Genomic DNA, 23884 nt, shown 5'->3' with positions numbered 1-23884 from the left:
TTTGCACCAGACAGTGGAGGAGCACCTGCTGGTCCAGGGCCTCATATAGGTCTGTGATGCTTCATTGAATGCTGCGCCCTTGTTATCCAGGGCTTCTGTTTCAGAATGGTTTTATGCACATGGAGGTGTGCATAAAACCATTACTTGGCAGCAAGAGAGTCATTGGTTCGAATCCGGACACTGACGCCAATCTGCCTGGAGCTTGCATTGTCGCTCCCTGTGTCTGCGTGGGTTCCTCCGGGTACTCCGGTTTCCTCCAAAGGCATGTGTGCATACACCTACATATTATACATACACACTGTGTGTGTATTATTTAGAGGCAACCCTCCCAGGCTGTCAAAGGCCCAGCTGGGGGACTAATCCGTCCCTGGGTGCGTAAGCCGATCACGCCGGCACCCAAATCCTGCCAATGTATGTAGCCTTCCCTCCCTGTCTCTAGGTGGGAGGGGCGGCTTGCAGGTTCACAATTCGGTGAAACCTCCCTGCTCTCCGACCAGTGGGTCTGCGAGGTGGTCTGTTCGGAGTACTAGATAGGGTTTCCTCCTATCCACAGAACAAAGTTCTTTCCTCGTGTCTTCCTCTCCCGGTCCGTAGGTCTGCCTTGGGTAGTGTGGGACTTGCTAAGCTGCGGGGTAATTTAATCAGGCCCTAAATACCTTTTGTGAACGTCGAGTAGTTCCGCATGGAATCCATTAGTTCGGTGGTAGCTGCTCTCAATCCGGGGGATGTCCTGGCATCCTCTGACATCAGGGACGCATACATGCATGTCCCGTTTTGCGCATGTCAGTGTTTTTTTATGTGCTTCGTGATGAGACGTGATCTGGCGTCGGCACCATGGGTTTTCAGCTAGGAGCTCTGTAACGGATCATGGACTATGCTGCCGGGACAGTTATAATCTTCATGAGGACTACAAGGAACTGCATGGCTTGTCACAATTGGATGTACCACATTGTATTCTGAGCTCAAAGGGTTAATTGGACAAGTCTCTTTCATTGCTGAATGCTAATGTTCATGTTCCCTTCGCATAGCTAATGAACTCTCTCTTTTGTGGAGGTAAACAGCCCCCCTGTGAGGTGTGCCTGCTGAGGGGGATTATGTGTGAGTGATAATTGTTTTAAAGGTTAATTGAATTCTATTGTCTGATCAAGTTAAGGAGCCAAAACGGCTAGCGGCTGATTGGCTCAAGGGAGTGTCATTGTTTCAAAGTGTGTGTATTGAAGTCCCCCCTGGGGGGGGGGGGGAGTGTCATTTGTTTCTGTACAGTTGTAACCAGATATAAGGAGGAAAAATGTGGCAAATAAAGTCAGTCTGCTTGACCCTTCAAACGTAGCCCGTCTCGTTTCTTGGAAGGGCGTTCGATGGGATATACCGGCGGTACCTGCATATCGCATTTTGCCAGGGAAAAGGATGTCTCCAACGGCTGAGACCCTCACACTACCTGGGTAGCCGTTACATTGGTTGGCAGCGGTGAGATGGTCCTTTTATCCAAAGAGCAAGTGCTGAATGGAGTCGCAGTATGCCAGGCTGAAAAGATCCACACTAAAAGATCTATTGGAGAGTCGTGGTAGGAGCGCCAGCAACAGACCACGGAGGGAGCTGATAGCTGAACTGCTGGAGCTGGACGAAATGGATGGATCCATGGAAGGAACAGAGCCCCTTGCACCTGTCAGAAAAGAAGATGTAATTACTGGGATTGTACAGCGGAGATTATCCTTGTATCCAGAAACGTCCGTGGAACTAATCAACCAGCTGTTCCGGGAAGCAAGGGAAGAGATACAAACGAAGAGGGGACAAGAACTGGAACTGGTAAGAGCGAGACAGCCCATTACACCTGCAGTTCCTACCCCCCCACCTGCTGCTACAGGAAAGAAAATACCGTTCACTGCATTTAAAGCTTTTGTAGAAAGTGAGGAGGAAATCGATGGATATTTGGCGGACTTTGAGAGGCAGTGCTCACTACACCAGGTACCACCAGACCAATGGGTCACTATTTTGTCGGGGAAATTGTCGGGCAAAGCCAATGAAGCCTTTCAAGGCTCTCGCTCCAGAGGATATTTTACAATACCAGCAAGTTAAAAAGGCGCTGCTAACCCGATACGCCGTAACTCCAGAAGCCTACCGCCGGCGCTTCCGGGAGTCCAAGAAGATGGCTGTGGACTCCCACATGGAATGGGCCAACCAGTTACAAAGGGTGGCATCCCTTTGGGTCCAAGGGTGCAAGGCCAACACCGGGGAGGAAGTATTGCAGCTGTTCCTAATGGAACATTTCTTTCAAGACCTGGCCGCAGACATACAAGACTGGGTACGAGATCGCCGTCCCGCTAACTTAAACGACGCGGCTCGGCTAGCAGATGAGTACGCGGAGACAAGGAAAGTAAGCCAGGGTACTATGCGGCTGGCTCAGAAGGTAGAACCGCGTACTCCAACCGTCACCCCACGCCCAGAGTTTCGGGCTCCAGTCCCACCACGTCCTCAGGGGCCTAGCAACTACCCCCGGGATTCGCCTAGGGTGACGTGCCATCACTGCAGCGACACTGGACATATTGCTCGTTATTGCCCTTTGAGAGCTACAAATAACGATTGGAGACGCACAACACCCAACACAGAGGTCACTCCATCACGTCCCTCTGCGGCCCACTGCCTGGAGACCGAGGGGGGCCCTGAGGAATGTCTGGGAATTTGGTATGAGGCAGACCCAATACAAGCGGCCTCTCCGGATAACCGTCAGCATCACCGTCAGGAGGTACGAGTGAATGGACAAGTAGCACAAGGCCTAAGGGATTCCGGGACTACTATCACTCTGATTCAAAAACATCTGGTAAAGCCAGAGAACGTGTCCACTCGCACAGTTGCCGTCCGGGTCGCAGGGGGTGCTGTATTTCGCGTACCCACCACCCGGGTGCACTTAGACTGGGGAGCCGGGTCAGGAAAGACCACAGTTGGTATCATGGACAACCTACCTGCCGAGGTGGTGCTGGGCAACGACATTGGCCCTCTGACTTCGGCTTATTTACCTACACCTGCTGCTGCTTGTGCCGTGACCACCCGCGTTGCTGGAATCAACCCACTTGCTGCTGAGAACCGGGTAAGACTACCTTCCCCGACATGTACTGTAGATCCGGCACAATATCACAGTCTAAAATGGGAATGTGACAAGTTGGCCAGTGAGAAATCAGAGATGCACCGACACTATGTCATGTATTATGAGATGTCCCGTGGCTTGAACATTGAAATGCACAAACAGGCGGAAATTGTCAAAAGATTAAATGGGATTTGCATCCAGGTGGTGCCGTATCTGTCCCAAGAGCATCAGCAACAGGTTTTGGGAGCCATTGAGAGAGCAAAGCAAGTGACTGTTCCAGAATTGAATTCTATTATTCACCGTCACCATCAGCTACCGACCTGGTAAGCCAATGGGAAGGCCGACGGACTGTCCAGGCAAACGGAACTTTTACCCTAACAGCAGACCAGACATCCCCAAGTTGATCCGAAAAGGATCAATCCGGGTCTGCCGGAGTGTTCCACAAAAGGGGGGCAGTGTAACGGATCATGGACTATGCTGCCGGGACAGTTATAATCTTCATGAGGACTACAAGGAACTGCATGGCTTGTCACAATTGGATGTACCACATTGTATTCTGAGCTCAAAGGGTTAATTGGAGTCTCTTTCATTGCTGAATGCTAATGTTCCCTTCGCATAGCTAATGAACTCTCTCTTTTGTGGAGGTAAACAGCCCCCCTGTGAGGTGTCTGCTGAGGGGGATTATGTGTGAGTGATAATTGTTTTAAAGGTTAATTGAATTCTATTGTCCAAGTTAAGGAGCCAAAACGGCTAGCGGCTGATTGGCTCAAGGGAGTGTCATTGTTTCAAAGTGTGTGTATTGAAGTCCCCCCTGGGGGGGGGGGGGGGGGGTGTCATTTGTTTCTGTACAGTTGTAACCAGATATAAGGAGAAAAAATGTGGCAAATAAAGTCAGTCTGCTTGACCCTTCAAACGTAGCCCGTCTCGTTTCTTGGAAGGGCGTTCGATGGGATATACCGGCGGTACCTGCATATCGCATTTTGCCAGGGAAAAGGACGTCTCCAACGGCTGAGACCCTCACACTACCTGGGTAGCCGTTACAAGCTCGCACTTATACTAACTTGGTTGGGACAGCGAGGCTTTGTCTCATTGGCTACTTGGACGACTTTCTTCTGAGAGCAGCTTCTGTCTCAGACCTAGTGGATGTGTTCCCATTCAGACCCTCTGAAGATTCGGGTGGGTGTTAAACGTTTAGGCCAGAAGGTGTAGCTCAGTGGCAGCAAGCCTGCCCTCCATGTGTGCGACCCAGGGTTCAAATCCTGGGCATGCTAGGTTCCGACTCAGTGTTGGAGTATCTAGGGTTGATCCGGACTCCTCGTGGCGAAGGTCCTTCTTCCCCTTGAGAAATTGCAGACTCTCCAGTCTGCGGTAAAGGTATTGGCATCACGCAATCTGTCTTCTCTCCGAGCGCCTGCTGGTCCGGGGCCTATGGGTAGCCTCCTTCGAGGCGGTACTGTATGCCCAGTTCCACACTTGGGTTTTCCACGGAAAATACTGTCCAGGTGGTAAAAATCTCTTGTCTCTGAAATCATCAGATTCCGGTGCGCCACCTAGTTGGCCTCTCTGAGTTGGCGACGGAGATCCCCGACTCTTCGGTCCGGGAAGTTGTTTCTTCCTTCCAGTGGTCGGTGTTTACGACAGATTCCATCCTCACGGGTTGTGAACCTGGGGGGTCTAGTTGGCCCTGAGTCGCTAGACTTGCGTGGACCTACGGCCACACCTCCTGCTCTCGTCTGGTCTCAGTTGCTACCCAGGGTCGGACCTGGCTAGTGCCTGGGTGGGAGACCGCCTGGGAATACCAGGTGCCTTCTACCGTTCATTGTCCAACTATTTTAGGTGATCAGGCTATGCTTCTCCTCGTGGTCGAGGAAGGTTGCAAGGTTGTCCGATCTGGTTTCAGCCAGCCAACGCCACAGCAGGGGCTTCGGTCTACCATCAGGTATACCGGCAGGCGGACTACTGGAGTCGCCAGATGCTGGACCAAGGCGACTGGTCTTTGTGCTTAGGGTGTTTCGGCTCCCTTGCAGGTGGTGAGCCTCACAGGGCATGGATCTCCTGGCCGCTCGTCTCCACCGCAAGGGTGTCGAAGTTAGTGGCCAGGTCTAGTGATCTGGTACAGACGTGTAGGTCGCGCTGGTGGCACTGTGGGGTCTGTATCGGCGACTTTTTGCCATTCCTTCATTGTAGTTGCTTCCTCGGCTTCTCCACAGAGTGGAGGCTGAGGAGATCCCGATGATTCTAATCGCTCCAGATTGACCTCGGCGTCCTTGGTACGCCGATATCGGGCACCTGGTAGCGGAGGTACCCTGGCGGTTGCCAGGGCGGGAGGTCCTTCTGTCTTGAGGTCCCATACTTCCTCCTGTTGTACAGTCACTGACTTGCTCAACATGGCTATTGGAAGCCAGACTTTAAGTGACCGGGGTCTGTCCGACTCGGTCATCTCAACAATGCTGAGTGCACGGTAGTCTTCTTCCAGCGGATCTACCGTCACACCTGGCAGGCCTACATCTCTTTGTGCGAAGGGATGGAGTGACGTCCACGGACGTACTCGGTTTCCAGGGTCCTGCTGTTTTTACAGCTTGGAGTGGATCTAAAAATTTCTTAAAGCACCGTTTGCGGGCAGATTTCAGCCTTGGCTGTATTCTTTCAGTGGACTTTTTGCGGCCCGTTCCCTGGTGGGTCCCTTTTTGTGTGCAGGGGGTTTGTCATATACTTTCCCCTCTTGGCTCATCTCTTCCCCCATGAGTTTTGACTCTGGTGTTCTCGGTTCTTCAGGAACCTTCCTTTTGGAAACATCAGAGAGATTTTCTCTTGACACTATCTCAGAAGGTGGCCCCTTTAGTGGCCTTTACCTCTGTTAGAGGGGTTTCTGAGTTGGCGGTCTTGTTTTGCAAGCCGCCATGCTTGATCCTCCATAAGGTTTAGGTGGTGGTGCGCCCACGACCTTCCCTTCTTCCGAAGGTGGTTTTGGCCTTTCGCCGCAATAAGGACATTGTTCTTCCATCCTTCTGTCCTCGGCCGGCGCATCCTACGGAAGTTGCCTTTCATACTTTAGGTGTGGTACACACTTTGCGGGTGTACCAGCCTGCTACGGCTCTGTTTCGGAGTTCTGACTGTCTTTTGTGTCGTCTGGTCCACAAAAGGGCCTGGCGGTCTCGTCGACCACCATTTCTCGGTGGATCAGGCAGGCTGTCATACAGGCTCTTAAGGGGCGGGCCCCCCTTTTCCGGTCACGGCACTTTCGACCTGGGCAATTGGTGCTTCCTGTTTTTTTTTTTTTTTTTTTTCGACATCATGCGTCGGTCTCACAGGTGTGCGAGGTGGCGACTTGCTTGTCCATTCACGCTTTTTCCAGAATTGACATGGTTGCTGTGAGTGCATCTTCCGATGCATTTTTTCGGCCGCTAGTTTTTGCCGATGGCTGTTTAAAGTTGCACCTCCTCCGTTGAGGAGCTCTGCTTGTTTTGGGGTGAAGTTAAAATTGGTTTTACTGATATATTTCCCACCCCTCGTTTTTGACACTGCTTGGGGACGTCCCACTTGTCAAGCTTTAAGGAGCTGTGTCCGTCCATGGGCGATAAGAGAAAATAGTTTTTTTTTTTGTACTCACCGTAAAATCCTTTTCTCTGAGTCCATGGACGGATACAGCACCCACCCCTCCTTTTTAGGTTTGTACTGCTTGTTGCGAACGCATGCTGCAGTGAGGAGGGTTATGTCTGGCGGGACCGCCCCCTGGGCGGGGCTGTTCAACTCTGTTAATGTAACATGTATTTAATTATCTAACATATTTCTGCCTAGTCCTCTCCTGTAATCAGGGAACATAACCCACTTGTTAAGATTTAAGGACCTGTGTCCGTCCATGGATAGTAGCTGGTTATTTGTTGTATCAATGAATTGTCCCCAGTTTACCATGTATAGTAGTTTTTAGACCTTTGACTAACCAGAACAAAAGCAGTGTAAAAAAGATGCAAAGCCAAATGCAAGGAGGTGGTAAAAAAAAGAGCTTTGTTCAGTTAAGCTTTAAAAATGAAAGCTAATTGGTTGCCAGGCACAGCTGCTCCAGATTCTGGCTGCTTCGGTTTTGATAAATTCCCCTCCTTGTGTTTTTAAGTGCTTAGTGATTACCAAACAGGCAAATTTCAGTGAATTTTACTTAACCACTTCAATACCAGGCACTTTGGCCCCTTGCTGCCCAAGCCAATTTTTAGTTTTTAGCGCTGTCTCACTTTGACAATTGCGCGGTCATGCTACACTGTACTCAAAAAATGCATTTTCTCTGCCGTTCATGGACGGACACAGCAGCATTGACCTTAGGGTTATATATCCTTCCTTTCAGGAGAGACTTGGCAGAAAAAAACAGCACTTCCAGTGTTAAAACACTTCTCTCAGTACAACACCTCCCAGGGAGCGGGTCCCCCAGTTACATCCCACTCTCTGCATCATGCAGCTCCAGTTTTTTTTCTGCCTAGCGTTAGGAGAAGACATGGCTCCTCTGGGCCCATGTGCTCTGGAGGTATTTTTCTGCAATTTTGTCGCTTTTATTTAGTTGTTCCTGCATTTTTGGATCCTGGGATCTACAATCAACTGCGGACTGGGTGAAAGGATGGATCTGCGATCCTTGTAGTCCCCCCCATGTTCGGCTATCGAGCGTGTTCTGGCCTTTAGCTACGCGCTGGGCCATCCACGACATGCCCCTTTGCTCCAGGGGTGGCTGGTGAGCTATATGCTACAGGGCACACATATGACCGGTCTCTATGGCTGACTCAGTGTGCCTGGCCGACAGCCATGCCGTGTCTGCTGTCTGGAATGCCTCCAGCCGGTGGTCACAGGATGGGTAAGTAGTATCCCCTTACCTTGGCATGGTGGTTCGGCTGATGCATTCCTGTGGAGGTCGATTGAGGGTCCGCCCTGCTTTCCTCTCTCCCTTCCTTCCCCGCATTCTGGGTGACGGCCATGAGCAGGGGTTGACAAATTTGCTTGGAATCTAGGAGCCAGCTAAAAAAGTTAGGAGCCAGAAAACGCGCCCCGTCCGGACGAGCTTGCGCGCAGAAGCGAACACATACGTGAGCAGGGACCGCATATGTAAACGGTGTTCAAACCACACATATAAGGTATCGCCGCAATTGGTAGAGCGAGAGCAATAATTCTAGCCCTAGACCTCCTCTCACTCAAAACATGCAACCTGTACAGTTTTTTAAACGTCGCCTATGGATATTTTAAAGGGTAAAAGTTTGACGCCATTCCACGAGCGGACGTAATTTTGAAGCGTGACATGTTGGGTATCAATTTACTCGGCGTACCATTATCTTTCATAATATTTTAAAAAATGGGGATAATTTTACTGTTGTCTTATTTTTTAATTAAAAAAAAAGTGTAATTTTTTTCCCCAAAAAAGTGCGCTTGCAAGACCGCTGCGCAAATACGGCATGACAGAAAGTATTGCAACGATCGCCATTTTATTCTCTAGGGTGTTAGGATAAAAAAATATATATAATGTTTGGGGGTTCTAATTAGAGGGAAGAAGATGGCAGTGAAAATAGTGAAAAATTACATTAGAATTGCTGTTTAACTTGTAATGCTTAACTTGTAATACCAACGGCCACCACCAGATGGCGCCAGCTTACACATCTGGTGGTAATAACTTGTAATACCAACGGCTCACCACCAGATGGTGCCAGCTCACAAAAATTTTTTATTTTTTTTTGCCCCCCATTTCTAGTCGCCATGGCGACCTGGCGCCCGGGATTTGTCGAGCCCTGGCCATGAGGTGGGGGGTCCGCCTGGGGGGCTCCGTTACTGTCAGGGTGCTGCGCTGCTGTGGGGTGCTGTTTTTTTTGTCTTTTATGATGCCGTTTGTGCTGGGGGGGACCTGCAGGGTCTGGTGCATTTGCTGTGTTCTGCTGTGTTTTTGTCACTATGTTTTAAAACACGTGTATGGCCGCCATTTTGCCAGTGACGCGCTCCTATTGAATCGGCAGCCATTTTCTTGTAGCCCACATGCTGTTTTTCTGCGTGTCGGTGGTCATCTTGGAAAGGGTTTTGGCCTCTAGTGACCAGAATAACGGCGCCAAGGCTCTCAGCACACTTCCTGAGGGACGGCACAGCACGGACAGCGTTTTCAGCTTCTCAGCAGCACTACAGCCTGGACGGGTGGTGAGTCCTCTAGGGGGTCCCCTGCTCTCTGTTGCAGCCGGGAGGGTGGCCTGTGGGTCTTGCCTTGCAGTACAAGGGCGACATTTACGGTGGGTCAGCATGGCGTCCGAACCGGAGGCTTCTACCCCAAGCATGCCAGAGTTAACCCTTAGTGCCCCTGTTCCTGCGGCCTCAGTGGATGCTATGATGGCAGTCCTTGAGGCGTTTGTTGCCAGGTTTGAAGCGGCGAGTGGCCAGAAGAGGGGTAAAAAGCGCCCCCTCCCTACGCCTTCTTCTAGGGATGTCTCTGACACGGAATCGGGGCCCTGCTACTGTGTCTGGCCCTGGTTCCGTTATATCAGATGATGCAGGCTTAGCCCACACGGATAGTGAGGCTGACTCTGCTTCAGTGTCAGCGCATGATAAGGCGTTTGTTGAAGCTCTTATCACTGCGGTGCGGGATACTCAGAAACTTGAGGATTCGGCGGAGGCATCAGAGATGCCGGTCCCTTTTTGGGTTCCGCAAGCCACCCCACACCGCAAAAGTGTTTCCTTGTGTTCCATATCTGGACAAACTGTTGTACAAGGAATGGGATCGGCAGCAGAAGGATTTTGCTGTTCCAAAATACTTTGCAGTCCGTTACCCACTTTTTTAGGAAATCCTCCTCAAACGGGTATCTCCTCCGTCAGTGGACCCCCCTGTGTCCAGACTGAACAAGGCTACCACGTTGCCTGTGGAAGGGGCTCCCGCTTTTAAGGACCCCGCAGATAGGAGAGCTGAGGCTGTGGCCCGCTCCATGTTCACAGTGGTGGGGTCGGCAGTGAGACCGGTCCTGGCCCGTGTGGACCTGGCCGACCAGTTGGTGCAGGGCTTAAAGTTAAAGTCGGCCCTGGATACGCTCCCCTTGCTCTCCAGGGCTTCCGCCTATGCGGTGGTGCTACGCTGCCTTGTGTGGCTGAAGTGTTGGCCTGCGGACCAGTCTTTAAAAAGGCCTTGGTGGACTTACCCTTTAAGGGTGAACGGCTTTTTGGGGCGTCCCTGAATGACATAATAAAAGATGCCACAGGTGGTAAGAGCACTCTGCTCCTGCAATCTGAAAAGGGTAAGGAGCTTCGCCGTAAGCAAGGGCCCTCCTTAACTACCCCCAAGCGTTTTTTTTTCGCCCCGCCAAGTGCGGCAGGAAAACGTTTTCAGGGTGCCAAGGCGCTCGCTGAAGGGCAAAAGTTCCACTCTTGTCCACCGAAAAGATTTCTCCCTTCCAACCTCCGGAACGCCGGAAAGCTCTGTCAGGGGCTGTCCAGGATCTGCTGGTCAGGGGAGTGATTGTACCGGTTCCCTCAACGGAACGGTTTCAGGGGTTTTACTCCAATTTGTTTGTAGTCCCCAAGAAGGAAGGGGTCCGTCCAATCCTGGACCTCAAGGCCCTCAATTGTTTTGTCAAGGTGCAAAAATTCAGGATGGAGTCGATCCGCTCAGTAGTGGCAGCGCTCCATCAGGGGGATTTCCTAGCATCCTTGGATATCGGGGACGCGTACCTGCATATCCCCATATGCGCAAAACACTAGAGATTTCTGCGTTTTGCGGTCGGAGAGGACCACTTTCAATTTGTGGCCCTCCCGTTCGTCCTGGCCTCCGCACCACAGGTTTTCACCAAGGTGCTCGCTCCTATTCTGGCCCTGCTGAGGCAGCGCGGGATCGATATCGTAGGATACCTGGACGACCTTCTCCTGAGAGCTTCTTCAAGCTCAGAATTAGAAGAGGATGTGTCCATCACCTGTCAGACCCTCTGAGAATTCGGTTGGCTACTGAATACCCAGAAGTCGGTACTGGTACCGTCTCAGCGGCTGGAATACCTGGGGTTAGACTTGGACTCCTCAGAGGCGAGGGTTTTCCTCCCAACGGAAAAACTACAGACACTGCAGTCTGCGGTGCAGCGATTGGCAACCCAGAAGTGGGCGTCGCTTCGCTTTTGCATGAGAGTGCTGGGTCTGATGGTGGCCTCTTTCGAGGCGGGTCCGTATGCTCCATTCCACACTTGAGTGTTGCAGAAAGAGATTCTGTCACGTTGGGACAAGCTTCCTTCGTCTCTGGATTACCAGATTCGGGTGAGTCGACTGGTCAGGTCCTCCCTAGTGTGGTGGCTGACATCTCCTGTACTTCGGACCGGGAAATCGTTTCTGCCGTGCCACTGGACGGTGGTCACGACGGATGCCAGCCTCTTCGGCTGGGGAGGTGTCCAGTCAGCCTAGGGGCGCTGGACTCAGGAGGAGTCCCGCCTACCGATCAATGTCCTGGATCTCCGGGCGATCAAGCTGTGCCTTTCCATATGGTCTCTGGGTCTGCAGGGCCGACCGGTCAGGATCCAGTCCGACAACGCCACGGCCGTGGCGTACGTCAATCATCAGGGGGGCACACAGAGCTCGGCTGCAGCAACGGAAGTCGCGCACATTCTCCGGTGGGCCGAAAGGTACATTCCGGCTCTGTGGGCCGTGTACATTCCGGGGGTGCTGAACTGGCAAGCCGACTACCTAAGTCGCCAAACACTAGACCAAGGAGAATGGTCGCTACACCCGGACGTGTTCCGGAGTTTGTGTCACAAGTGGGGCACTCCAGACGTAGATCTTCTGGCGTACCGTCTCAAACAGAAGGTGTCACAATTCGTGGCCAGGTCAAGAGACCCGCGGGCGGACGCGTTGGTGGCGCCATGGGGTCACTATCGCCTAATCTAGGCTTTTCCTTCTCTGTAGGTTCTTCCTCGCCTGCTGCGCAGAGTGGAAGCCGAGGGGATACCAACAATCCTGATCGCTCCGGATTGGCCGCGCCATCCCTGGTACGTGGACCTGGTGCGTCTGGTGGCAGACGTCTCCTGGCGTCTACCCCTGAGAGAAGATCTCCTGTCGCAGGGTCCTATCTTTCACCCTGCTTTACAGTCGCTGGCTTTAACGGCATGGCTGTTGAGAGCCAGGTGCTGAAGGACCGAGGCCTGTCGGGCTCGGTGATCTCTACCATGCTACGAGCACGGAAGTCTACTTCACAAAAGATTTACCATCGTACGTGCAAGGCCTACATCTCTATGTGTGAAGAGATAAAATGGCACCCCTGTACATACGCGATGTCCCGGATTATGCTGTTCTTAAGGCGAGAGCCTGATCCACTCCACGCTGTAAGTACGGTTATGACTCAGATTCCGGCTCTAGCTGTCTACTTTCAGCGACCCTTGGCGGCGCACTCCCTGGTGCGTACGTTTGTGCAGGGGGTTCGGCATGTGGCCCCTCCTGTGCGTCCTCCACTGCCTCCATGGGACTTGAATTTAGTCCTTTAGGTGCTTCAAGAGGCTCCGTTTGAGGACATTCGAAAGATTTCTTTGATGACTGTCCCAGAAGGTGGTTTTTCTGGTGGCAATTACCTCGGTCAGACAGGTATCTGAACTGGCGGCCTTGTCTTGCAAGGCTCCTTACTTGGTCATCCATAAGGATAAGGTGGTGCTGCGGCCGCAGCCGTCATTCCTTCCAAAGGTTATTTCGGCTTTTCACATTGAGGACATTGTTCTGCCATCCTTATGTCCTTGGCCGAAAATCCCAAAGAAGGCCACTTTGCATTCTTTGGACGTGGTTCGGGCCCTACGGGTGTACTTGTTTGCTACGGCTCCGTTTCAGGAGTCGGACTTACTGTTCGTGTTGGTGACTGGTCCTAAGAAAGGTCTGGCGGTCTCGTCGGCCACCATTTCTAGGTGGATCAGACAGGTCGTGCTCCAGGCCTATGCCCTAAAGGGGCAGGCGCTCCTCTTTCAGGTTACGACGCATTCGACAAGGGCGATTGGTGCCTCTTGGGCTTTTCGCCATTAAGCGTCTGTTTTACAGGTGTGTAAGGCAGCGACCTGGTCGTCAAGCCACACCTTCTCAAAGTTTTACAAGGTGGATGTGGGTGCATCTTCGGATGCCTCCTTTGGCCGCAAGGTTTTACAGGCGGCTGTTTAAGGTTGAAGTTCCTCCGTTGAGGAACTTTGGTTTGTTTGGGTTGAAGCTTTGTTTGCTGTGTTTTTTCCCACCCCTCGAAAAAAAAAAAATGTACACTGCTTGGGGACGTCCCTAAGGTCAATGCTGCTGTGTCCGTCCATGAACGGAAGAGAAAATAGGATTTTTGTACTCACCGTAAAATCCATTTCTCTGAGTTCATGGACGGACACAGCACCCACCCCTCCTTTGTTTGTACTGCTTGTTTACGAACTGGAGCTGCATGATGCAGAGAGTGAGATGTACCCAGGGGACCCGCCCCCTGGGAGGTGCTGTACTGAGGGAGGTGTTTTAACACTCGAAGTGCTGTTTTTTTCTGCCTAGTCTCTCCTGAAATAAGGATATATAACCCTAAGGTCAATGCTGCTGTGTCCGTCCATGAACTCGGAGAAATGGATTTTATGGGGAGTACAAAAATCCTTTTTTTTTTTTTTTTTATCATTTTCTTCCCACAAATATAGATTTTGTTTGGTATTTGATCACTGCTGGGGTTTTTGTTTTTTGCGCAACCAATTTAAATAGTTTTTCTTTGTTTCTGTTATAAAATTTTGTAAATAAGTTTTCTCCACTGACGGGCACTGATGAGGCTGCACTGACGGGCACTGATGAGGCTGCACTGACGGGCACTGATGAGGCTGCACTGACGGGCACTGATGAGGCTGCACTGACGGGCGCTGATGAGGCTGCACTGACGGGCGCTGATGAGGCTGCACTGACGGGCGGCACTGGGTGGAATAAATGGGCACTGGTAGGTGGCATGAATGGGCACTGGTAGGTGGCACTGAGCATCACTGAGACATCTGGCAGGCATTCATAGTGGGCACTGACTGGCACCATTTGTGGGCACGGATTGGCATCTTTTAGTGCACTGTGTGGCATCCCTGGTGGCCATGGAGAGCATACCTGTTTATTATTGTGTGGTGGTCCAATGTGGGCATATGACATCCAGTCAGGATAATTGAATCACGGCCGGCCGTCATTTTGCTATAGGCCGGGCGGTAAAGTGGTTAAATGAAAAGTGCAGCCCAAGCTCGTTTGGCTGTACTTCTCCTATGGATCACAGGGGTGCAGTCTGTTTTGCACTCCTTTGACCCGTTTTTTTTAGCAGAGAGCGGGCTGAAGTCCGCTCTCTGCTGACATTGGAGTCGGTCCAGGCTCTGCATCCTCAAGACCATTGAGTCGGGATCTGCCTAGATCCCTGGACCAACACCTGGCTCAGCCTCTCAGCGAGCCACTGAGAGGCTGAGCCGAGGCCGCCCTCTCCCCAGTGCTCCAGTAAGCGAGGAGGGGGCAGAGAGCCGGTGATTGGCTGTCACCAGCTCTCTGCTCTGGGAGCTGTGAGAACTGAGCCATCGGCAGTGTTCGATTGCTTGATTCTCAGTGTAGAGGCACAGAGAAACAGATGCAACTGCATCCATCTAGGTAAGTATGAATAATGAAAAAAATAAACCTACTTTTCTTTTAATAATCGCATCCTAAAAATCCTACATGCTGGTCATACCCAGGTCAGTTCATTGTTTGAGTTGGGTACAATAAGAATACCCATGCATGGTTCAAATCTCAGCTGGTCCTTGCTGAACCGGCCAAGATTCAATCAGTTTGTGGCTGACTTAAAGTGAATGTAAATTCTCACATATACCCAGTGAAGTGAACAGCCTCAAATGATTCACAGGGATTAAACAAATTCTCCTACATAAGTGTTACTTGTTAATCCTGCAGTCTTCCCATCTCTACACCCCTTCCAGAGTGCAGATTGTGTTAAAAATCTTTCTTCGTCGGTCAGCAGCACAGAGAAGAGGGAGGAGAGACTGTAGTAATAGTCTGTGAGAGCTGATTGGAGGAAAGGAACGCACCCTCCTCCACACAGCAGAACCATGTTGTGAATAGACCAGCTCTGTTCTGAGCCCCCTGCCGACACAGTTATCTCATGTGTGGGGAAAACTTCTCCTGCTGATAACAGAGGAACAAAGCACAAGAGGGAAACCACACTTAGAGCTTTGGCGAGAGATAACTAAACACTGCAGATATATGCTTTGCTCAAATTCCGTGACTCAGGTTTACAATCCCTTTAAGTTTAAGCCATTGCTATCTTTGTCAAATGAGTGACCTCATTGGCAGCTGTGAAGTCAGAGCAACTAAAGTCCCAGTAATAAACTAAATCTGAATAAGCGACTGGGGGGGATAAAAGAAATGGTCTTTCCCATCCTTTTTGGGCCTTTGGGTGATACCTCCACCTACAGGAGGATGGGCAAACGCTAGGCAACTAGGGTAACCCATCCCACTACCAGCATGCCTTAGTTGTTTTCTAGTGTCCTAGGAGGATGGACATCTTTTCTACAGATTTTTGGTGACAGCCCTAAATTCTTTGAAGTTTCTCCTGTCAGCCAAACACAAGTGCAGATTTACCAGTACATTATGTAGACGTGTGTTATCTCTGCAATGGTCCTTTAGACCTCAGTGACTATCTGCCATTACGCACAGGTTTCTGCTATTCAGACAAGGCCTTTAAGGTCTCGATTCACACTAATGAGTTTTGAAGAAATGCAGGGAAATTTTTTAACATGGGTTCCTATGGAACATGTCCACATCAATGCATGTTTGTGCCTCTGCGTTTTTGGAAAGGGTTGGGGATTTTTTTTCCCGCAAAAAGCAGCGTTTTGCATGTAATTGAATTTAATGGACCCGCATCCAAAACGCAAGTACCACGTTTTTACTGCAATTTTGCAGTGATTTGCGGGTTTTTTTATTTTTATTTTTTATACTGTATCTAGCTGGTTGATACCAGGCCCTTGGGTCTAGTATGGATTCGGAGGTTTAAAAAAAAATCCATACCAGACCCTTATGCGAGCACGCAGCCTAGCAGGTCAGGAAAGTGAGGGGACGAGCAAGCCCCCCCCCCTTCCTGAACCATTCCAGTCCGCATGCCCTCAACATGTTGATGGGGACACCGACCCTTGCCCGGTGGTTGTCAGGGTCTGCGGGCGGGTGGCATATTTGAATTTGGAAACCCCCTTTAACAAGGGGGGGCTCACAGATCCCGCCCCCCATGTGAATGCGTATGGGGTATTGTACCCCTACCCATTCCCCTGCTCATTATGCCTTTGTCTTGCAGGTTTTTTTTTTTTTTTTAAACATTTTTTGGGTTTACAACCGCTTTAATAAAATACTTGTCAAAAGCTGTCTACTGTTGTTTTTAACAATGTCCGCATGTGGCCTGGTATGGTTCTGGGGGGGGGGAGTTACTCGCTCGTCCCCACTTTTTCCTGATCTGCCGGGCTGCATGCTCGGATAAGGGTCTGGTATGGGTTTTGGGGGGACCCCATGCCATTTAAATAAAAAAAAATAATATGGTGTGGGGGGTCCCCTCCAAATCAAAGGGCCTGGTATGGACCGGGGGGTGGGGCCCCACGCTGTTTTTATTTTCTCTATCTTTTATTTTATTTGCCGCCAATTCTTTTTTTTTATATACATTCAGCGGGAAGCCGCTGACCGCTTATGACTCATCGGTTGTTAAAGACGCTGCGGCCGGCTTCCTGGCCCCCTCCTTATCAACCAGCTAGATACAGTGTAAAAAAAAAAAGGCATGTCCAAAAACACGGCAAGCACCGCAAAATGCACTGCAGAAAACGCTCAAAAGCAACATGCATAGATGTGAATCGAGCCTTAGTGAGGCCTTCTCCCTTCTTGACTGAGGTGTTTATCATGATCATGCAAGATTTTGACCCAGATTACCTAGTTCTTTGCGGACTGTGATTGCAGGGGCAGTCTACCGTTCTTACCATTTCAACTCTTGTTGATGCTGTGCTCGCCATTGATAAACTAGAGAAATTTTAGCCTGTTTTTGCCAGTGCTTTTTTCAGCCGTTTGCCATTTAAGACTCCTAAGGACACAAAGACTTTAACAATTGCACTTGCTTTTTCCAATCTCAATGGGATTGGAAACATCTTGATCGATGTTGTACTTCTCTTGGGCTTGGGCGGCACACTCAACCGCGTCCTGCTGCATCTCCGACATGTCGGCATTTGTAATGATGGCTTTACTTTCACTCATGGTGACAGTGTTCCCGTTTTTTTTCTCTCCATAGTCACCACTTTGTCTCGCACATTTCAGATGTAGACAATTGGCAGGCAGACTTCCTCATCTGAAAGCATCTGGACCTGGGATCCGGGAGTTGCTTGTTACAGGCTCCTGTGCCGCAGATGGGGATGTTGAATGTGGACCTCTTGGCCTCAACCACATGGGCTCTACCAGATCATCAGGACCTGCTGTTCAAAGGATGGATTTCGATCATGCATTGCGGTCACTGTCTTTATTACCATGGCTTTTGAAGTGAAGGTTCCACTAAGATTCCTACGATGCTTAAAAGTAGGAAATCTACTTCTCACAAAGTCTATCATTAACTGTGGAAGGCATACTTAATTTTGGTACGAATCAGAGTTTCCATCCCATGGATACATTTTCTGCTTCCTGTAGCTATGCCTGGGCAGTGTCAATGACTGGATAGGAAGCGATTTTGTGCCTTCTGTAAAAAAGTTTTTTGAAGCTTCATTAAGTGACACAGGGCCAACCACTCTGTATGTTCTTGATGCTGATTTTTCTAGTAAACTGATTCATGCTGGTGGGGTGAGGGGTTATCCTGGGCTGTGTACAGTTTTCATTGTGGGCCAGTGCCTTTTCCTGTAGGCAGCATTATAACCCAGAGTTTAAAGACTTTTTCTGTGTCCCTTAATAGACTGCAAGAAAAGGGTTTTACTACAATAAGTGCAAAAAATGTAAATAATAATTCAGGACATCCAGTGGTGTATGCACTTAGACAGCACTAAAGTGGAGTACTGGTTAATTTATAAAAGCACCAATCAGCTCAAGGGCTAGGCAAGGCTGGAGGTTGCAATTTCACCACTACTGATTGAATCACTGGTTTCTAAACAGGAACGTCATTCACTGTTGATAATTTTGCACGGTAAACCAACTGAGCTATGGAACTAGGAGAATAGATTGTCAGACTTGCCATGCAACATGGTACTCAAATAGTTAATGCGATGGAATAAGATTAATAATTTTCCACTAGCCTAAATCAGTTTTAGCCCTGGTTCACACTGGGTACGATTTGGAACGATTTGAGATGCGATTTGACATGTCAAATCGCATCTCAAATCGGCGGCAATTGTCGGCAATGGCACTGTCCTTATCAGTGCGACGCCGCATCTGCGATTTCAAAAAGTAGTTCCTGTACTACTTTTTGCGATTTCGGGCCGCGATTTACATTAAATTGTGGCCGAAATCGCGGTAAAATCGCGCATTTTACCGCGATTTTGAATTCGCAGCAGTGTGAACCTAGGCTTAAACTTTATTTTTGCCAAGCTGGGTGATGCTGACAGGGCCACCAATGGTCTAAATTTCGCTCAGTTTAGCTGAAATTCAAGCCTTATATGGTCAGCTTTAAAGGGTAGTGTCACTTTTGCAGTCAAATTTGGGAAAACTGTATGTTCGTGTTCCCATTCACACAGCAAACCTATTATATATATATATATATATATATATATATATATATATATATATATATATATATATATATATATATACATACATATATACATATACAGTTGAACTTTGGATTACAAGCATAATCCATTCCAGGAGAATTCTCGTAATCCAAAGCACTTGCATATCAAAGCAAGTTTCCCCATAGAAGTCAATGGAAACTAAAATAATTAGTTCCGCATTGACTTGATTGGCATGCAATACCACATGTGGCCAGAGGTGGGGGGCGCCAGAGAGACTCGGAAAGGCACGAGGACAGCTCGGCTGACCTCAGAAAAACCTGAGTATTTCCGATCGGCTCTGCTCCGGCGCCCCCGCACATCAGGCCAAATACTGCACACCCCATTAGCTTGAATTCTGCTTGTTTTGCGAGACAACACTCGCAAACGGAGTCAGACATTTAAAAAAAAAGTTGCTCATCTTTCAAAATGCTTGTTAACCATGTTGCATGTAAACAGAGGTTCCACTGTATATACGTTGGACTTCTACTTTAAAGCTAAGCCACTCTGTCAATTTTTATCTCCTTAGTACTGAACAATACAACCTCTTTTTGGCAGCCACTTTGTTTACACGGCACTAAAAAAAAAATGCCATTCTATTTAGGCAATTGCCAACAAGAGGCTTAATCATTAGCAAGAGATTTAAATCAACCATGTAGTTTAGCCTGCAAGTCACGACACCGAACAGTAAAACTAAAGCCAGGTTGAACGAAAAAAAAAAAAAAGTCGGCTCCGGTCGGAGGCGCTATACTAACTATGCAGAGTTAGTTCAACGATCTCCCCTGCTAAGCTGTTGTGTTCTGAATACGGGACAGCCAATAGGCCAGAATACTCCGATCAACGCTCTCCGCCATTGGCTGAGAGTGCTGATGGGGAGTCGGTCGGCTGCTGGTTTTCCAGCATGCGTGCCTGTCAGAAGCCAGCCAAACGGATAACTTCTGTCGGACAGACCGATATGCACACGGGCAGAATGACGGCCGTTTTTTTTTTTTTTTTTTAACCAACAAAAGTCTCCCGACCTTCTGCCTGTGTGTACAGTGCTTAAGAACTTGCTTTGGTAGCATATCTGCTGAAGATGTTGCTGGTTATACAATATACACTTTTCTTCAGTTTCCTTTAGATTTACCTTCAATTGTGTAGTACATGGGTGCTCCAGCTGTTGCCAAACTACAATTCCCATCATGCCTTTGGGTCATACTTGTAACGATCAGCTTTGCAATGCCTTATGGGACTTGTAGTTCTGCTAAAGATGGAGGATACAGGTTGAGCACCCATGATGTAGTACAAGGCCCTATCTGATTTCATGCAAATTAAAAGGGTATAAGACTTGAGTTAAAATTGGAGCTTTGTATTATGATTAAAGTAACAGGTATTTTCTCAGAAACCATCACTGTTTTATAAGAATGCATCTTTATACAGTTGTTTCTTGTGATCTTTTTTATTTTTTTTTTTCATCAAAATGCTGCTCAAACTAGTTGTTTTTCAGCTTCCAATTTCATGTATCTTCCTTCTGCACTACTTTTTTTGGAGAAATGTATCTGGTTGGGGTCAGTGATGTAATATCAAATGGTCCCCACAGCCCTGGTGCCCAACACATAGTTTACCAATGCTTGGCATGAATCCCGATCTAGATCACAGCGGGGTGCAGACTAAGTCTCTGAAGCTCGGAAGAGGATGACATTTTCTTTTACTGTATGAGCATCAATCACTTGCATAAGCAAGTATATTGTCGTTCAGAATTTTACCTATCGTTATTCGTGTTCTACGAAGTAATATTGCTATTATAATTTTTTTTATTTGCTGCATTGTAATTAAAAAGAGAAGTATGGAGTTTGTTTTTCTTTTTTTTCTGAATGATCCTTACCTAGGTGGAAGCAGCATCGGTCCTCCGCTGGCTCTAACACTGAGAACTGAGCGATCAAACGCCAATGTTCGCTCAGTACTCAGGGCCCCCTGAGCAGAGAGCTGGTGTCTGTGAGTTAATGTGCTCTGCCAGTCCGTCGTCGCCCCCCAAGTTGCCAGCAACCCCCGCACCCGTTGCTGACGCTGTAGAGGGGACAGAAGCTGCTGGCTCAGGCTCGCTGAGAGGCTGGGTGCCGGTGTTCTGCCGAAAATTCCAACTCGTCAATATCTCCAACCACAAGCTGGCTGTTTTGACGGAACAGCGGCAGCGTGTACACTACGGTACACCATATAATGAGTGGACATTGTTGGTCCGCCAGATACTAACCAACAACATGGCCGTCTCTAAGCCGGTGACAACTTTCTGTCAAAACAGCCAACTTGTCCAGATCTCCGTTTATTGCTGCTGGAATGTCACCGGAAATGACATGGTTGGAGATTTTTGTGGGTAGGAGATTTCGGCAAAACACTAGTCCAGGCATGTAGTCGGATCCCGACTTCATTGACGCGATCTTGCCCGAGCCTGGACTGACTCTGTGACTGGCCCTGTGATACACCTATGGATCTTAACATAAATTGCCATAAGAAATATTAGAACGGCATTGCAAATTATAAAGAAATGTAAGAGTTAAAAACAAAGGCTGATGTGCTTTTTTTTTTTTTACTTTTATAGATGAGAAACTTAAAGTGGAGGTTCACCCTAAAAACGTTTTTTTTTACATTAAAAAGTACAATAGTAAGGACATTACATTTCGGCAGTTTTTTTTTTTTTTTTTGCTCTGTACTTGCCTTTATATCCGGATTTTGTCCAGGGTGTCCACGTTCTGACGACTCCGGGATTGGGCGTTCCTATCCCTGCCTCAGGCTTTTGATGCTTGCGGGACTAGGCGTTCCTATCCTTTCGTTGGATGATTGACGGCTTGTGAAACAGGTGACCTGTCGCACAACGCGCGTCACCAGATTTCCTGAAATACCCGAGCTAAGAGTCGGCACTATACTGCGCCCGCCATGTAGAGCTGACTGCGCAGGCGCCGTATAGTGCCGACTCGCAGCTCAGCTCTTTCCCGACGTCTGGTGACGCGCGTTGTGCGACAGGTCACCTGTTTCACAAGACGTCAATCATCGAACGGAAGGATAGGAACGCCCAGTCACGCAGTCATCGGAACCCGGAAGCCCTGGACAACATCAGGATATAAAGGTATGTACCGAGAAAAAAAAAATGCCGAAATGTAATGTCCTTAACATGCTGGATCTGCTAGATGCAATTAAATTTTTTTTTTTTTTTTGGGTGAACCCCCGCTTTAATATTAGAATATTGTTTTTTTGATGTTTTCAAAAAATGACTGTAATCCATGATCCATCGATTCTTTCATAGCCATACTTTGTGAGAATCCTATAAAAAAAATGTTTTTTTTTTTTGGTTCCTCCATAGGTCGCAGAACCGGTTATCCAAATGCAAGAAGAACCACTAACGGCATCTATTCTCGCGGGAGCCCCGCCACAAGAACAGAAGCAAATGCTCGGTTTGTATAGTTTTGCGTCCATACTTTCATTGGCTGAAATGTATTGCAGTTGATACCAAAATAGAACCGTTGGCTACCGTGTTACCCCGAAAATAAGCCTTGGTTTTATATTAATTTTGGCAATAAAAGACACAGTAGGGCTTATTTTCAGGGTAGGTCTTACCATGCAATGTGCTGCCTTCTCTCCCTCTCTCCCCCTGCCTGTCAGGAATCCCCAGTGTGAACGAAGTAAAAATGCTTGTTAAATCCTATAATCTACTCTATTACAGTAGTATATAATGTACAATTTGTGTATTTCTGTAATATAATTGTGCCAAATATCTTCATTATAGCACCGATCTGCACTTCTGTGACCCGCCTGGACTGTTCCCTGTAATTATATTACAGAAACACAAACATTGTACATTATATATTACTGTAATAGAGTGAATTATAGGATTTAACAAGCATTTTAAACTAGGGCTTATTTTCGGGGTAGGGCTTATACTGCAGCCCTCCTGGAAAATAATGATAGGTCTTATTTTCAGGGTAGGTCTTATTTTCAGGGAAACACCGTATCTTCAGGCTCACACTAGCTATGAAACAATTAATATTGGGAAACTGAGAGTTTGTTTGCTTGGGTATATTTTAGACAGTCGGTGATCAAGCACTTATGTTGGTGATACCACAACAGTTTTTTCAAGGCTCCCACTGGTTACCTTTGCTCATAGAAGATCTGAGGTAGCGCAGAGTCCAACATATGAGAATACAAATATATAACCCGCAGATCACAACAGTGCAAATTACGCTTGGGAAAAAAAGCAATACAGTGCATTCGGAAAGTATTCAGAGCGCTTCACTTTTTCAGCATTTTGTTATGTTACAGCCTTATTCCAAAATGGATTAAATTCATTATTTTTCTCAAAAAACATAACCCATAATGACATTGTGAAAGAAGTTTGTTTAAAATCTTTGACAATTTCTTAAAAATAAAAAACAAAAAATCGCATGTACATAAGTATTCACAGTCTTTGACATTCAAAATGTAACTCGGGTGCATCCCGTTTCCACTGATCATCCTTGAGATGTTTCTACAACTTGATTGGAGTCCACCTGTGGTAAATTCAGTTGATTGGACATGATTTGGAAAGGCACACACCTGTCTATATATTTAGCAGTGTATGTCAGAGCACAAACCAAGCCATGAAGTCCAAGGAGGCACAGACCTGGGGAAGGGTACAGAAAAAAATTCTGCAGCATTGAAGGTCCCAATGAGCACATTGGCCTCCATCATCCGTAAATGGAAGAAGCTTGAAAACACCAGGACTCTTCTTAGAGCAGACCGCGCAGCCAAACTGAGCTATCAGGAGAAAAGGGTCTTAGTCAGGGGGGTGACCAAGAGCCCGTTGGTCACTCTGACAGAGCTCCAGCATTTCTCTGGAGAGAGGAGAACCTTCCAGAAGGAACAACCATCTCTGCAGCACTCCACTAATCAGGCCTGTATTGTAGAATGGCCAGACGAAAGCCACTCCTCAGTAAAAGGCACATGACAGCCTATCTGGAGTTTACCAAAAGGCACCTGAAGGACTCTCAGACCATGAGAAACAAATTGTGTGGTCTGATGAAACAAAAATGTAACTCTTTGGCCTGAATGGCAAGCATCATGTCTGGAGGAAACCAGGAACCACTCATCACCTGGCCAATTCCATCCC

The 23884-nt window shown here is 48.3% G+C and overlaps 1 protein-coding gene across 5 annotated transcripts in view; it reads left to right on the top strand.

Annotated features, from left to right (window-relative positions):
* LOC120919568 (embryonic polyadenylate-binding protein-like) overlaps positions 1–23884 on the top strand; it is a 154664-nt gene that overhangs the window by 124680 nt on the left and 6100 nt on the right. For all 5 annotated transcript variants that reach the window (XM_040331776.1, XM_040331779.1, XM_040331777.1 and 2 more), the window contains one exon: positions 22103–22193. In XM_040331776.1, the coding sequence (XP_040187710.1) occupies positions 22103–22193 (91 nt within the window). The remainder of the gene's footprint in view (positions 1–22102; positions 22194–23884) is intronic.

This window comes from Rana temporaria, chromosome 12, assembly GCF_905171775.1.
Source record: "Rana temporaria chromosome 12, aRanTem1.1, whole genome shotgun sequence".
Taxonomy (NCBI): Eukaryota; Metazoa; Chordata; class Amphibia; order Anura; family Ranidae; genus Rana; species Rana temporaria.
Note: the sequence above shows the minus strand (reverse complement) of the source record. Positions and strands in the feature narration are given on the sequence as shown.